General features: G+C 36.2%; 1 protein-coding gene and 1 pseudogene across 1 annotated transcript; both read left to right on the forward strand.

Annotated features, from left to right (window-relative positions):
* The first annotated feature begins 5,591 nt into the window (after window positions 1-5,591).
* LOC146926557 (uncharacterized) lies at window positions 5,592-7,599 on the forward strand (annotated as a pseudogene).
* An 18-nt stretch (window positions 7,600-7,617) lies between these two features.
* LOC146926558 (uncharacterized) lies at window positions 7,618-11,860 on the forward strand. The gene is made up of 3 exons (XM_085708089.1): window positions 7,618-9,918; window positions 10,141-10,697; window positions 11,058-11,860. The coding sequence occupies exons 1-3, from the start codon at window positions 7,618-7,620 to the stop codon at window positions 11,725-11,727; spliced, it is 3,528 nt and encodes a 1,175-aa protein (XP_085564215.1). The 3' UTR covers window positions 11,728-11,860.
* Window positions 11,861-17,633: the final 5,773 nt, after the last annotated feature.

The raw sequence follows: 17,633 nt of genomic DNA on the forward strand, positions 1-17,633 counted from the left end.
AAATTATTTTCTTTGATAAGAATAAAAAAAGATATTGGTCTAAACGTTATGTAATTAATGAATTTAAAACATCTTTTTGTCAAAAAAATATATTTTGAAACACCTAAAATTCTAAAATAATAGAACTCGACTTTTGTTATATGAATTTTTTTTACCGTGTACAAGTTTGCACATGTTAAACTTTTTTTCTTAGACAAAATAGAAATTAAATTAAAATAGAAAAGGAAGTACAAGACTGGGGGGGCAATGACCTGACCAGTAAACCACCAAATCAAAATACAACAATTACAGTACAAAGTGGTATACAACAAACAACAACCCTAAAAAATCACTGCCACAGACAATCCAGCGAACCCACGTATGAGTGTGAAACCGAATTGCAAAAAAAAAACGTAGCGTGAGTAATTAGGGCTTCTAAATAGGCATATGAATCGTCTGTCAACACAGAAACGACCCAAGTTCCAGCAGCTCCCATCAAATATCAGCAAGCAATAAACGTCCTTTCGAGCCAAACAATCCAGTCGTAGTTCAGATCGAGGGATGAACAAACGACCAGATATGCAAAGCAGTCCACTGACGACGCATAAAGCAACCGTAGCAGATAATGTCCTAAAGGTACGACATAAACAACTACCGTCAACACGAAGCGTCTACGCACCTAGCCCCTTCGAGCAACATCAGGCGAAACAAGTCTTGTTGAATCCAGATCGAGGGATGGTATCCAACCAAACATCGCACAAATGAACAGAAGCAGAACCAAATCTTAAATCCAGACAAACCATATTAAAAATTTCAACTAAACTAGATAGTCAGAACAAAATCACCACCAATCTTCATCTTCTCGAAACAATAGAAAACCAAACAGAAATGAAAATAAAAGCAAACAAACCGTTGGATAACCAAAAGAGAAGACACTCCGCCAGAGAAACCGCAACAACACGGTATTATCTAAGAGAACAACCATGAAGCATGACCAAAAAGAAGATCCGGAAGGACGAACCCACCACAAAATGACCAAAGTCAACGGCGGCACAGAGGTCACTGGAGACTCAACAACTCCGACAAGGAGAACAATGACCCACGGATTTGAGAACAAATCGAAGGGTGCTCACAAAATCAAAAGTTGTGGTATTGAAAAAATGAGATGTGTGGTTGCAGATCCAAAAACACCACCGGCGAGAGCACAGACGGCGCCGGAATACACGATGGAACATAGAGTGAGGGTGGTGAAGCCGCGAGGATCGCGTTCACCACCTGCATGAGGCTACATGATGGAAAACGTGTTTGGATTAGAGGAGGAAAGGTGAGCGGTTATGGAGGTTACGGCGGCTAGGGTAACAAGAGAGAGAGAGAGAGAGAGAGAGAGAGAGAGAGAGAGAGAGAGAGAGAGAGAACAGAGGAAAAAAAATGGTGTCGATTGGTTAGATAAAGTTTTTGTTCAGGTCCAAACCAAACAAATCAAATCGAACTTCTTTTGATTCGGGAGTCCACTGCACATGTTTTTTTTAAGAAGCTAAATTTCCCACCTAAATTGGCGCCGGAGAGAGTCGAACCTGAGACCTTGCGAAGGAACACACTCCTGAGACCTTGCACATGTTAAACTTGCGCATATTAAGAAGTTTAAATAGTAAATTTGTATCGGAACTTGTGTATTTTATATTAAATATACAAGTTTTGTTATACTTTTAGTTGCTTTTGTTAATTTATATTTTTTATATTTTCAATAAAAAGTAATAGAGTATTTATATGTTTTTTATGTACACGTGTCACTCCCTTGTTAATTTTATTTTTGTTGTCTCTTCCCAAATGGTTGTTTCCTGTACATGAAAGTGATTTCTTGTGTTTTAAGTGTTCTTGTTATACCCACATCTTGTTTTATTGTGAAAACTCTCCAATGAGAAAAGCACATAGTTGCAGCCTTTGAGTAAGTGTATGGATATGTATTTTAAAGAGCACGTTCTAACTTCAATGGTAAATTAACCCTTTAAAGTTTTCAGAGTAAAAGTAGTATAAGTTAGTGTGGGAAATAATAATCAAATTTAGGGGGGGCGGAAGCAAATATATCTATAAAGGGGACATCACTGACTCTAGGGGGGAAAGGATACTCCCTCACTGACTTCCCGCGTGAAGGTGGTGTTTTCCTTGACAAACAAAAGTAGCTTCTGTAATCCTTCTAAAAAAATGGCATCTAAAAAATTACCCAAAGTAAATAAAGCAAGTAATTGCTTTCCTTAAAACAAGGATTGTCACCTTACAACCAACACATGTTCACAGATGCAATGGCGTATCAAGGGTAACTTCTTTACTAGCGTCTGCCCCACTCCCCTAATATTAAAAATAAATATGCCACAAAAATAAATATTCCCATCTCTCTTATATGAAATGAAGAAAGAACTTTTATTGGTTGATTTAGTGTAAAGGTTAGAACCTGTTTCCTCATAATATCTATCTTATACAGGAGCAAGAAAAGGGCTGGACAGAACACACACACACACTCACTTGAGACTTGTTGTTGGGTTGAATAGGATCATAAGAAATGCTTGAAATTGTGATTAGTGTCCATTTAAAATAAAGCCTTGGAGGAGACAAAAGTTTTTAATTGTTATTGTCATATGATTAATCTTGTTTATGCTGCTATGTTTATGCCTTTTGTTTGAGGACAAGCAAAGATTCAAGTATAGGGGAGTTTGATGAGTCAATAATGAGTCATTAATTAGTGTCTTTTATTTAATATTTAAGTTTATTTTATTTAGATTTAATATGTTTTTATTTCCTTCTAGAACTATTTTACTTCAATTGCAATTTGCAAGTTATTTTATTTTAGGAACAAATATTTGAAAGATGGAGTCTTGGAGCAAAAGAAAGGATAATTGGAGCTGATTCGTGTCAAAAGTATTAAGATCTCATACAAAAATATTTGGTGCAAAGATTCATGTCAAAAATATGAAAATCTCATACCAAAATATCTTGTGCAAGGAATTTGAAGATCTTGTACAAAAATATAAAAGTTGCGCGCCCCATATTGCCCTTTTGCTGCTTTTGCATCTTCGACAAAGCTGCCTATTTTAGTATTCTTGACGTGGAGCTCATGGTTTCTTGTGCAACACTTTAGTGATTTATTTTTGGGGCTCAATTCAATGTTAGACTATAAATAGAGCAGCCATCTAGTTTGTAAAAGCATCTTTTGTTCTTAGAATTCAATAGTGACAATTGTTTTCTAAATAAAAGTTCTTCCTTTATTTTCTTGTTATTTTATTTATGTTCTTCTTCTTCTTCTCTTCTATGTCTACGATGAACATGAATGAGTATACTCTTCTTGTCTAGGGATTGTTGGATAAGTCTAATGACGTAATCCTAATCAAACCAAACCATAAACTCTAATTTTATATAAATCTATTTTCCAATCTAATTTCACCATTTTTATAATGAATTAACAAATACCAAACTCATAAAGCGATCGCGAAGGGTTAGTATTTGTTAATTCATCATCGCAAATATCAATTCATAAAGCGAAGGCGCAGCTTTGATATTGGAACAAGTGAAATTAGACAAGGATTGTGAAACATGAGAATAGTCTAGCAAACCTTGAGACACATAAAGTTTCGTTCTTCAAGGATTTTAATAGCAATCAACCATGCGAATAGGCGTGGTTGCTAGAGAAACACACTCAATGATTTCGAGAGAAACTTTGATATGCTTAAGAGAAACTTGTCTTTAGAAAGTAGGTCCAATATAAAGTTTAGGTTTAGGGTTTGTTTGTGAAGGGTTTGTCGTTAAGATGAACCAATAATCCTAAGGCTCTTTTATTATTATTATTTTTTAACCGTTTAAAAATCCATCTTTGAAATTTAAACTCTTTCTAATCATCAATTAAAGCTAATCAAATTGAACAACTCCCTGTTGGAACGATACTCTCTTTTTACTACTTCGGTAGAACCGTGCACTTGCGGTTTTATTCATCAAAGGAGTAAAACGTAACGTTAATAATTTATGAGGCTAAAATAAAAATAACAAATATGTTAAGGGACCAAATACACGTATCAAAGTTCTCTCGCTCTCTCTTTGTTCTCTCTGTTATACTCACAATAACTAGGTTGAGTTATTTGTTAGATGAGGAAGATGAGAAATGAGAAAGGACTAAAGTTATTTGTATCGGATGGAGATAATAACCGTTGGAAAATTGTTGTATACACATTTGATACAGCTGAAAAACACATGTAAAAGACGAAAAGCCCCTGTGGCAGTTAACTGCCGAATATATGAAAGAACTGACGGCAGTTAACTGCCGAGGAATCCATCGGCAGTTAACTGTCGATGCGCTCCTGATACAAATATGGCAGAAGCTCTCTCATCCATTATTACTCTCAATCTCCAAAATTTTCCAAATCTCTTTAAAAACCCCAACCAAATTTATTAAACAAAATCACAAGTAAATAATCATAGTGCTATTAACTTATATTTTAGTTGCTATAAATGTTTTTTTTTTGTAGTTTTTGAGTTGATTTTGAGTTTATTTATTCTATTTTAGTTTTTGAGTAGATTTATATGATATAATTCATTTTTGAGTAAATTACACTCCCCTCCCCTCAAAGATGCTTGAATTACACTCCCCTCCCCTCTTATGTTAAAATATAGACTCCCCTCCCTTGAAATATAAAATTTGCACTCCCCTCCCTTATAAGATGTTTGAATTACAGCCCTCTCCCTTAATAATTAAATATGCACTACGCTTTAATCTATTTTAACATAAACAAATATTTTTATGATATATAATAATTTTCAACCATCATTTAAAAAAAATTAATTCGTTTCTTTATAATTTAAATGTCAATGATAATTAAATTTAAATATTTTACAATTGATTTGATAATTTAGAGTATAAAATTAACTTCTAAATAACCGTGTTTTATTGTCTTTAGTAATTTTTCACATATTTTAATTTTATTTTTGGTTGTTTCATATTTTATAATAGGGTTTAAAACTACATGTTAATGAAATTGTGAATAAAAAATAGCGAAAAATATGTATTTAATTTTTTATTACATTAAAATAGACCCGCAATACTATTTTTTCGAAGTGTGTTAGATTATTATTATTTTTCTAGATTATTTGAAAGAAAAAAGAAATATTGAGGGAGTAAAGTGTAGATTTTAACATAAGGGGGGAGGGGAATGTAATTCAAGCTTCTCTTAGGGGAGGGGAGGGGAGTGAAAAGTTTTCTAATATGTTTTGAATAAGAGGGGATGGGAGTGTATATTTTAACGGACTTCTCTTCCTTTTGAGAACGCGCAGCCGTGTTGATGCCTTAGGGTGTTGCAAAGGTTGGTTCACGTGTTTCCCATTACTAGAGATATCACGAGTTTCATCTGTATCGCTTTCTGCTGGAATTGCTTGTCTGCGGTTTTCTGTTTTCTGTTTGTCTGCTGCGATTTCTCTATTTCTATTCGAATTGTGTTGCCATTATTAGTTTCCAGAGCTTGATTTTTCCAAGTGAGGCCGTGCAACCGCGCTGATGTATTTGTGCATTACAAAGGTTGATTATTGCGTGCTTCATTACTAAAATCGTTCTGATAAATTGAAAACGGCAACAGATGGCATACACGTGCCAATGGCCGTGTGTGTCTGACTGTGCACCAGCAACATCACGTTCTGCAATGGTGCAATTTGCAACACCGGTACATACTACAACAGCAGCACCTATCTCATTTGCAGCAGCACTCACAGGGGCTGCAGCTGATATTGACAAACCCTATCCATCCCCGTGCATTAAAGGTGATACTTTGAGCATTAAGATAGGTCAGGAGGAGTACATTAAAGGAGTTGAAGATTGTAAGCATGCTTTAAGGGCTCGTTTAACCCTTAACAAAGGAGAAAAACCATACTCGGCACGTGATCTTAGTTCTAAAATTGCCAAATTATGGAAGACAACGGCTGGTTGGAAGATGGTCCCTCTCGGTAAGGGGTATTATGATTTCCTATTTGAATCGGCGGAAGATTATCGGAAAACATGGGCAGTAGGTACGGTTAATCTCAAGCCAGGTTTGTTAAGATTCTCACAGTGGACAAAAGACTTTAAGTATCACACGCAAAAGCAGACACATGTCACGATTTGGATACGGTTGATGGAGTTACCTCAGGAGTATTGGAGGGAGAGAACGTTGAAGGAAATTGCAAGTGCGGTTGGGACTCCAATTGATATCGATGGGCCAACTAGAAACCGTACTTTTGGGCACTATGCTAGAATTCTTGTCAACATTGACCTTTCAAAACGAATTTATGATGAAATGAGAGGGAGGATTTCGCTTTCAAGGTTGATGTGCAATATGAGAGGCTTCCGTTATTTTGTCAGCATTGTTATTCTATTCGACACGGTGTCTCAACTTGTCGTTGGTTGCATCTGCAACCTCCGAAGGACAAGAATGATCGTGGGAAACAGATTGTGGTTACTGAGGCTGGACATAAATTCCCTCCTCGACAAAAGAAAAGTAACAATGAGGTGGGTGCATCAACTTCGGCAAATGGCACCAAAGAGAGTTGGGTCCATATTCCGGTGGTGTCAACTGTTACTACGACTCAGAGGGTTCCGACTTCCTCTTCAGCTGCTCCTACTTCACTGGTCTCATCACTGGCTCTACCGGCTTCACCTCCTAACCAATCTTTGCCAATTAATACACAGGTGGAGCCGGTGGTTTCATATATTGTGCCTATTCCGCAAATTGATAGATCTAATACCTTCAGCATCCCTTTACACAATGTGTTTGATTTGATTACTCCTACGGAGTTGCCTCGTAGTATGCCAGTGATTGAGCATGTTTCCCCTAATGCGCACGTTGACGTGCAATCCGTAGAAGTGGCGAAGTTGACTCAGATACCGAGGGAGGTGTTGGAGAACCCCTTGGTAACTGCGGATACAGAGTCGCTTCTGGATGGTGTGGAACACAATCATTTGAGTCCGCGGGAGCTGGGGAAGAGTCCCAAGGAATCTAATGTGCGTGGTACACACTCATCCCCTCTTGGGCGTGAGGACGTACGACCTAACGGGGTGGTCCAGACAACTCAGACGTCGTTGGTGAATCCAGTGGTTGTTGAGGTTTCTGAACCACTTCAGGATGGTGTGGAGCAAGATCATGTGAGCCCTCGGGAGCTGGAGGAGAGTCCCATGGGTGCTCGTGAGATTGTTCCAAGGCCATTCAATGTTGAGCATGATGACATGCATGAGAAGCTGGATAATTTGCCAGGGCATCCTAAAGATACTACTTCGAATCATACACTTGGTCCTGATGGGCCAGTTTTGGAAATGGTGGATGCCTCAGATGGTTCACAACCACTAAATACAGCTTCGGTTGCGGCAGATTCTAGTGTCTTTGATGGCGGTATGCCTACAGATCAGGGTGATATTATACAGAGACAAGAGGCCCATCCTAGCAAGAATATCCAACTTGGTGTGGAATTGTGGGAGAGAGTCCGGGAGTATGATGCAAGGTCGGCTGCAGAAGCATCCGAAGGCTTGTTGCCTGTTCTCACTCTCAATCAGAAGCAAAAACTTAAGGTGCAACACGTTTTAGCAGGGCAGCCTTCCAAACCCCGTGCTCGGGGTGATTCTCAGCCGTCTGATCAATGAATATTCTTTATTGGAATATCAGAGGTATAGGTAATTCTGAGTCTCGCACTGCTCTAAAAGATTTTTATTTGACTCACAAACCTATGCTTATTTTTATTGCGGAGCCCAAGATTGATTTTGTGAATATTCCAGTTTGGTATTGGCCGTCAATTGGTGTTAATAAATATTGCATTAATAATAGAGGTTCTCTTTTGCCTAACCTTTGGGCTCTTTGGGGGAATGATGTCAGTGCAACAGTTATTTTTATTTCTGATCAATGTATAGCTTTGGAAATCTCGTGTTATCAGTCTACTGTTTACATAGCTGCTGTTTATGCTAGTACTTATTACATTGGTCGTCGACATCTTTGGGCTGATCTTACTCATCTACAAGGTTGTTTTCAAGGGCCATGGTTATTTCTTGGTGATTTTAATGCAGTATTAGGAGCCCATGAGAAGAGGGGCATGCGACCTCCTCCATCTTTGTCGTGTGAGGATTTCTTGCATTGGACTAATGCGAATATTTTGAATCACTTGCCAACTTTGGGATCATTTTTTACTTGGACAAATGGCAGATTTGGTAATCAAAATGTTGCTCTTCGGTTAGATAGAGCTGTTTGTAATGAAGATTGGATTAATTTTTGGAGAAATATTTCATGTTCAGCTTTGGTGAGGCATCAATCAGATCATCATCCTCTCTTGGTTTCGGTTGTCTTCTCCACGGTGAAGCACGCTACTCCTTTCAAATTTTTTAAAGTTTGGTCTTCACATAGTGGTTGTCGTGAATTGGTTTTGGATACATGGAATCAAGGTGTTCGAGGCCAAGGAATGATTCGGTTTCAAGCGAAATTACGGAATTTAAAAAGTGCACTTAAGCTTTGGAACCGAACGGTGTTTGGAGATGTTGACAGACAAGTTAAAATTGCCATGGATGAAGTAAACAGAATTCAGCAGTTAATTGATTCGGATGGTTTCTCTGATCAGCTGTACATGCAAGACCTTGAGGCACAACTTATGTTGACAAAAGCGTTAAGCTCTCAGGAAGAGTTATGGAGAGAAAAGGCTAGAGATCAGCGTTTTGTCAGTGGAGATCGCAATACCGCATATTTTCATCGGGTCTCTAAAATCCGAGCAGCAACAAAATCTATTGCTTTTTTGCAGGATGGTGATAATGTTATTACTGATCCCACAGCTATAGAAATGCATATTTTATCTTATTTTCAGGATATTTTCAGCAGGGAGAATAATTGTGCACAAAATGCTTTGGTTGATGAGACAATTCCTTCATTAGTGACTGACGCAGATAACCAAATGCTGCTGCGTTTTCCCTCGAGTATGGACATCAAAGATGCGGTGTTTGCTCTTAATAGTGATTCAGCCCCGGGTCCGGATGGGTTTGGTGGACATTTTTATCAAACTTATTGGGACATTGTTGGTTCAGATGTGATTCATTCCGTTCAAGAATTCTTTCATGGTGGAGTGCTGCCTCAAAATATTAATTCAAATTTGCTTGTGTTACTTCCGAAGGTCCCAGATGCCAGTTCTATGGGAGATTACCGCCCTATTGCCCTTGCTAATTTTCATTTCAAAATTATTACAAAAATAGTGGCGGACAGGCTTGCTAGGATTACCACTCGAATTATTTCTGTGGAGCAACGGGGCTTTGTCAGAGATCGAAATATATCTGATTGTGTTATTCTTGCCTCGGAAGCGATTAATGCTCTTGACAAAGATCAGTATGGTGGGAACATTGCTCTTAAGGTTGACATATCCAAGGCATTTGATACCTTAGATTGGAATTTTTTGATGATGGTCCTAAGTAATTTCGGCTTCTCCACAATCTTCATCAACTGGATTCTGACTATTCTTAATTCAGCTCGTCTGTCTATTTTAGTTAATGGAAAGGAGGTGGGATTTTTTTCTTGTGCCCGTGGAGTTAGACAAGGTGATCCTCTTTCTCCTTTATTATTTTGTTTGGCTGAGGAAGTCCTTAGTAGAGCTATCTCCAAGTCGGTGGCTAGTGGCAGCCTTCATCCCATGTCTTATTGTCGGGGTACTGCTTTTCCAACTCATGTGTTGTATGCGGATGACATAATGATATTTTGTACCGGTTTGAAAAGTAACATCAGGGAGCTGCTTCGAATTTTCAATAGTTACTCAGTGGTTTCCGGTCAGATTGTTAACAATATCAAAAGTCGTTTCTTCGCAGGTTCAATGTCTGTGTCCCGGACAAATATGATTGCAAATATGTTGGGGTTCAGTGTGGGATCAGTTCCATTCATGTACCTTAGATGTCCTATTTTTCAAGGGAAGCCAAAGGTAGCGCATTTTAGAATGATTACGGATAAGATTCGTAATAAATTAGCAACGTGGAAGGGTGCCATTCTTTCAATAATGGGTCGGGTGCTATTGGTAAAATCTATAATACATGGCATGTTGGTTTACTCATTTCATATATATCTTTGGCCTCGACGGTTGCTGAAGCTATTGGACTCTTGGTTGAAAAATTTTATTTGGTCCGGTGATGTTCAAACTAGGAAGGTGTGTACCGTTTCTTGGGAGGTTATGTGTCGTCCTTGGTCGGAAGGGGGGCTGGATTTGAAACGCACTCGTTTGATCAATGAAGCCCTAATTCTGAAGTTGGCGTGGAATTTAATGGCTCATGAGTCGCAATGGGCATCTCTTTTCAAGAAGCGTTATTTCAAGAATGGTAAACCGATCACTCATTATTTCAAATCTTCGGTTTGGTCGGGTATTAAAGGGCAGATTGGCACGGTATTGGAGCACTCTTTGTGGCTGGTTGGAAATGGAGAGTCGATTAATTTTTGGACGGATAATTGGCTAGGGGAAACTTTGGTGGACTTACTCCAATTAGAACCCGTTTTTCATACTCATCTTCATGGGAAAGTTTCGGATGTTATCATTAATGGTGCATGGGTGTTACCTTCGGCTTTAAGGGGTTATGGAGACATCCAAAGCCGCTTGCGCTCTTTACACCTTCCCACAGGGCTTCTTCCGGATGTTTTTGTTTGGGTACATGCTCCAGATGGTGTTTTGACGTCCAAAATGGATGTTTCTTTTATGCGTCCAGCATCTACGTTGTTGCCTTGGGCTGATCGTATTTGGTGCCCGGCTGTTCCTCCTTCTCATTATTTTATTTTTTGGAGATTACATCATGGTAAGATGCCAACAGATGAGAATCTTCGAGTCAGAGGATGCATTGTTGTGTCGGTTTGCAGTTTGTGTTTGTCTGCGGATGAATCGTCGGATCATCTTTTCCTTCGGTGTCTGTTTGCTTTGAATCTTTGGAATTGGATAAGTGGTAAATTAAATTATGTTATTGACTGCACTTCAGTAGACACACTTCTATCTTGTAGGCCGTTCAGGTGCTCTTCTCAGGTATCTGACATTTATTTAGCGGCAATTTTACACACGCTCCATACTATCTGGTGGGCTAGGAATTCCATTCGGTTCACAACAGTCACTCCATCTTTGCATTCAGCCAAAATTCGCATTCATGCTAATATTGCTATGTCCGGGAATCTTTCGACAGGTAAGTGTTTGAATTCTGATGCCTCTTTCCTTGATTCTTTTGCGGTTTCCCCTCATTGTCGTCAAGTCAAAGATATTATTATGGTTTTGTGGAAACCACCGACTCCCTCGTGGTTGAAGGTAAATACCGATGGTTCGGTGATTGGTGGGAATGCCGCTTGCGGGGGGCTGTTCCGTGATAATTTAGGGACTTTCCGAGGTGCTTTTTATTGTAATGCTGGTGTTCAGTCTGTTTTCTTCGCTGAAGTTATGGGTATTATCTTGGCTCTGGAATATGCTGCCCACTTTGGTTGGAGAAACTTGTGGTTGGAGAGTGATTCCACCAGTGCCCTCCGGATCTTCTCCAATCCAGCTTTGGTTCCGATTATGTTGCGCAACAGATGGCACAATGCCTGTAATCTTGGTGTTCAGGTTATATCTTCGCAAATCTTCCGAGAGGGAAACTGCTGTGCGGATAAATTAGCTGTTTTGGGTCATTCCATTGTGGGTGAAATTTGGCTTGACACTCTTCCCGAGGAGTTAAAGATTGATTTTTTTAGGGACAGATGTGGGTTACCTAATTATAGGTTTCCGTAGCCTTTTGTGGGCGGTTTATGTTGTTCCTCTGTATTTTTATTTTCTGTTTTCGTTTCTGTTTCTCTGGAGGGTTTTGGCCTAGTCCCCCCTCCTTTTGTAAATATTTTTCCCTTTTTTTAATAAAATTTCTTGAGATGGGCGGCATAGGAGGGAGGTCTCTCGGGGTGCCAACCTAGTTGGGATGTCGACGATGCCTCCTGATGCTTGCCTATTTCCTTGCTTATCAAAAAAAAAGTGTATATTTTAACATAAGAGGGGAGGGGAGTGTAATTCAAGCATCTTTGAGGGGAGGGGAGTGTAATTTACTCTTCATTTTTAGAGTAGATGTAAGTTGATTAATTTAGTTAAAATGTTTGCATGATGTTTATGTTATTTTTTAAAATTTTAGGGTTATTTTTTTATTTTGGTGTTTTATGTTTATTTTTTTATTTTAGTTTTTAAATAGATTTACATGTAAGAGTATATGATTTATTTTAAGAGTAGATATAAGTTGAATAATTTTGTTATACTTTTTGCATTTTTATGTTTTTTTTTTAGAGTAAAACATTTTAGGGTTATTTTTATGATTTTTAGGGTTTATGTAAAATTTGCACTCCAAGTGTTTGATGAAATGTTTGAATGAGTTTTTCATTGATTGTTTTTAATTTATTATTGTGTAGATTTGAAGCCATGGCCGATATATTCGACGTTCATGCACAATTCAACGGCGGAGAACCTCAGAGGTTGAAGGTCTGGTGCCTTGGTGTAACGTTAAGAGGTCTCAAGGATCAACTGCATGAATTCAACCAAGGAGGCAACTCTGGACACACGAGGAGGGTGGAATACGTTCGGTATAAACATCTAACACTCGACGAGGGGAGAATATCATTTAGTTGGGTGGAATTAACGGACGACGATAACGTGAGGAGCATGTTTTGGGAGCACATCATGTTCTAGTGGATCGATATGCGTGTAACGTTGCTGAGATTAACTTAAGATATTATCAGCAGTTTGATTCCGCCAGAAGATCGTGATTAGGTAGGGAATGCACCTTCCAACTACATCAATTGTCTTACCCTGAAATGGGAATTCAAATTTGCTAAATGACAATTCCCAAGCTTTCAGCCGGCAGTTCTATTGTTCCATTCAAGAGATTAAATTCTTGTTAGGCTGGTTTAGATGAAGGTATTGAAGTGTCAATGAATGCACCTCATTCTATTGACACTTGAATACCATTATTTAAACCAAGCATAACAAGAATTCAATCTTTTGAATGGAACAATAGAACTTCCGGGTGTAAGTTTGAGAGCTGTCGTTTAGCCAGTTTGAATTTACCCCATTTCAGAGGTAAGACGATTATTGTAGTTTGAAGGTGCAACCCGAATGTAATGTAAGGTAATGTAAGGTAATGATATGACATATTTAAGAACATGTATTATTAGAATCAGCTATATTAGTTATGATATCTAATTCCTTCATATAAGATGAGTGTTACGGAATGCACCTAATTCTTTATGTGATGACCCGTCTTATATGAGAGAATTTGACGTGATAACATATATAGTTGATTCTGCATAATACATGTTGTTTTAAATGGAACAATAATTTATTTATTCACTTTTCTAATTTATTTATTCATTAAGCAATTTTTATTCGAATTCACGTTAGATTAGGGATGGCAATGGGTACCCTATGGGTAGGGTACTATAGTGCCCTTCCCCATACCTGCATTTGTAAAAAATACCCGTACCCATGCTCGTACCCTCGTGGGCAACAACTTTAGTCCCCTTACCCATACCCGATGGGTACCTAAGTGCCCATACCCGCACCCATTACCCGCACTTTAACTATGAAAAGACAATAAAAAACATCACAATTGAAATAAAACTACAGTTCAATTTTTTTTGAAATTAACTCATAAAATACTACGAATCATAGTATTTAGTCAAATAAAAAAAATCCAAAATATCCCTAAAAAATTGTACACCGGCATGATGGAGTTGTTATTGTATTAAGAAGTTTTTTGGTTTAAGTTTAGGTTTAGGCTTAAAGAGCTAAATAAATAAATTAATTATACACCAAAAATAAATAAATTATTTATGATATTATATAGATATGTATATGCGGGGTTGTGGGTCTGGGCAGTATAGTACCCTTACCCGTGCTCATACCCATTTAAATTTGTGGGTATTACCCGGACCCGTTCCCAAACCCATAAATGCCCGGTTTTACCCTACCCATTGTGGGTATTTTTTGTGGGTACCCATAGGGTCTGGGTCCAATTGCCATCCCTACGTTAGATTTAATTAGTCTTTATTCGAATACGCAATTTTTAATCAAAATTATTCAATAAGCGAGTTTAATCGAAATTATTCAAAACGCGATTTTATTCAAAGTACCATAATGTCAAGCAAAATGTAGCAAAATGCACGCGACATATAAAAAAAACATAAAAAAGATCCAAAACAATTAGGAATTACAAGCCATTACATTCAATCATCTTCCTCGTCACACAAGTCAATTGGGTTGTCCTGGACAGTCCCTTGGGCACCTGTTTTTGGCTGAGGACCAAAATAGCATGTCCTGCCGGTCCTCCTCAGCCTGGACTGGTTGTACACCGGCACCTTCGAATCGCTTTTTTTAACGAAACCATCGCATTCGATTTCGTTCCATGTCACAGGCGATTTTGCTTTCTTCTTCTCATTACCCTCCTTTTTGTTCAACTGAACCTGATTCTGATTCTGATACATATCTACATAGAGAAATTGGTGATCGAAACCTAAACTAAACAACAATACCATAAAATCATAACCTAATCATAAACCATCATCAAAACATAAACCTAAACCTAAACCTAAACAATTCTACAACAATTCATCAAAACCTAAACCTAACAATTCAATAAAACTTCTATTACAATTCATAACAACCTAAACCTAAACCTAAACAATTTTAACAACAATTCTAACCTAAACCTAAGCTATCATAAAATCAAAACCTAAACCTAACAATTCTAACAACCTAAACTATCATAAAATCATAAAATCAATAAAACTTCTATAATCGAAATTTAACCAAGAAAAACTATTATTCAATCACAAAACAGCAATGCAATAGGATTCAAAAAACTTACTTGATTTTGTGCTTGAAATTGGCTTGGAATGGCTTATGCTTTGTTAAATTCGCACCTATGGAAGCTAAAAACGCAAGAATGGAGTTTTGGAAACTCCTATGTATGTTCTGTTCTTATAACAGATCATCGGCAGTTAACTGCCGATGGATTCCTCGGCAGATAACTGCCGCCGGTTCTTTCATAAATTCTGCAGTTAACTGCCGCAGAGGTTTTTCGTCTTTTACATGTGGTTTTCAACTGTATCAAATGTTTATACATCAATTTTCTAACTGTTGTATGTCTCTTGTCCTTTTTTCTTTGGCATGTATTGTTGTATTTATTCTTTGGCTGATACATATGGAAGAAAGGAAAAAAAAAAAGAAAAAAAAAAGAGCAAGCCTAGTAGCCTACGGTCTTTGTATGTATTGTTGCGTGTGTTCCCATTCGACAGCAATTTTTTTTTTTTTTTTCTTTTGTATTCTTGTTTTTTTTTTAATTTATAATTTCATTTTCTAAGTTGTGATTTAATTTTTTTTCTTTTTGTAATTATAGATTAATATATAATGAAATGAAGGTGTATTTTTCTAATTGTAGATTTTATGACGATATTAAAAAAAGTATGGCAGACATAAAAAAATTATGAATATTTTAGCGTTTATGATAAATTTGAATTATAAAATACTTTCAAAAGTTTAGAGAAATTATAATAACATAAGTAAGAACATTGAAAAAATCTAAAACATTTTATAGCATGTGCAGCTCATATAATTTATAAAAGAGAAAACTTTTGATAGTTTTCTAAAATAAAATAACTACTCAAGATTTTGAATGATAAGAACTTCAATAAAATAGGTAATAGTCTTGCATCATAATAACCAAAACATATACGAATTTAAAGTTCCGTCAAAAAAATATATATAATTAAAATAAAATTTAATATTTTGATGGATAACTGGTAAGTTTCGGCCTCATAAAACTACTTAGATGGTACAATGTTGCAGATTGCAGAACATTTGATATCCTGCAGCGCATGTTTCAAACTCATTTATTTTTAATGCTTGGATTGTTTTATATAAAAATAAAACAAATGTGATCCTTAACAGACCTAAGATCGGCATCCTGAGAATTGATTGGATTTAGTTGAAGACGACAATGGTTGTTCGGCAACTCCAAAAAGGGTATGGATTTTCAGCAAGACTTTCTCTTCGGTCATTGAGTCACTCAATATTACTTTAGATCTCACTCACCTCACAAGTAGGGTTTTCTTGAACTTGATGTCATTGTCAATAACTCTTTTCTTAACGGTTTTACTGAAGAAAGGTTTATCTAGTGCGAGACCAAGACTTCAAAGATTTCTTAAATATCACTGGTTTGTGGTTTAAACAAGTTAATATAATCTCGAACAGCTCCATTGAAGTTGTTTAAAAGACTAAAGACAACACTTTATCACGTTAATTTTATTTCTAACAAATGTGACTTTTTTGGTTCCCTTATTCTCATTAGTCCACTATAAGATACATGATAATGGAGCGACGAGAGTAAAAAAACAAGAAACATCATATTTGTTAGAAATAAACAAAGGTGATGGAAAATTGTCTTAAACCTTTCTAATCAAGCTCAATAGGCTTGTTTGAGACTATATAATCTTGTTAAAATTGCAAACCAATAAAAAACTTAAAAGCCTTAGCTGTACGGCTTAAACCTATTTTTCAACGGGTTCATTGAAGTAAATCCCACTTGCAAGTGAATATTAAAGCAGTCATGATCCTTATATTGACTAGTTTAATGATCAAAGAGAATGTGTCATTGAAATCAATTTTTTTGTTGTTTATTAAACCCTTTAGAAAGAAGTAAGAAGTCTAGTTTTTTAATTTTTTTTTTTACAAAAAAGTCTAGTTTTTTACTTGTTGATTAATTAAGCCTTTAAGGTTTTCCTTAACATGAAACACTCATTTTCTACACACAAAAAAAGACACTCATTTTTTAACCTTGGTTGCAGTTTTTTTTTTAGAATTTTTCATCTTTTGTTTTTGTTTTTAAGTTGTGACTTGTGATTTTTTTTTTATCATAGACTAATTAATGAAATGAATGTATATATTTTGGAATTTCATATTTTATGAGGAAGTTAAAAGGTATGGCAAAATATTATAAAATTATTAATATTTTAGGGTTTGTGATAATTTGAATTACCAGTACGAAATAACTTCAAAAGTTTAGAGAAATGATAATGAGTTAAGTAAGAAAATTGAAAATAGTCTAAAACATCTTCTAGAATGTAAGGAACAGGGGGTTCTAAAATATAATTTTTTTATAATTTATAATTAAAATGGAATTTAATTTTATTTTTTTTTTGACCAATGGAATTTAATATTTTGATTGATACTAATGAGTTTTGGTCATGTAAGTACAATCCAAATTATTATTTTTTGTTGCTAACAGTACAACCAGAATGTTAAAAGTATGGAACAAATTAGTTTAAAATAAATTGTGGATAAAAAAATATAAGATTTATAATATTTTAAGTAGCCAAAGGATTTAATTTTTTTTTACAAACAAAGGATTTAATTATATAATGTGAATGATTAAAATATTATAAATGTTAAAATATTCTACGTATTTAGACAAGGTATACAAAACATTTAACATGAGATGAATTAAATATGAACTTTTTAAATGCAAAAAAACTCAAGGTAAAAGTTAAAAATAAATTGGATTACAAAATTAAATATTGAGTTCATTTTTTGTGCATGAACTTTTTATAGAGTTATAAACATGATTGCAAAAAAACAATATGATTCAAAAATTTAAATCGACG

This window comes from Medicago sativa, chromosome 4 (assembly GCF_051527215.1).
Source record: "Medicago sativa cultivar Bolivia chromosome 4, Bolivia_mono, whole genome shotgun sequence".
In the NCBI taxonomy this organism is placed as follows: domain Eukaryota; kingdom Viridiplantae; phylum Streptophyta; class Magnoliopsida; order Fabales; family Fabaceae; genus Medicago; species Medicago sativa.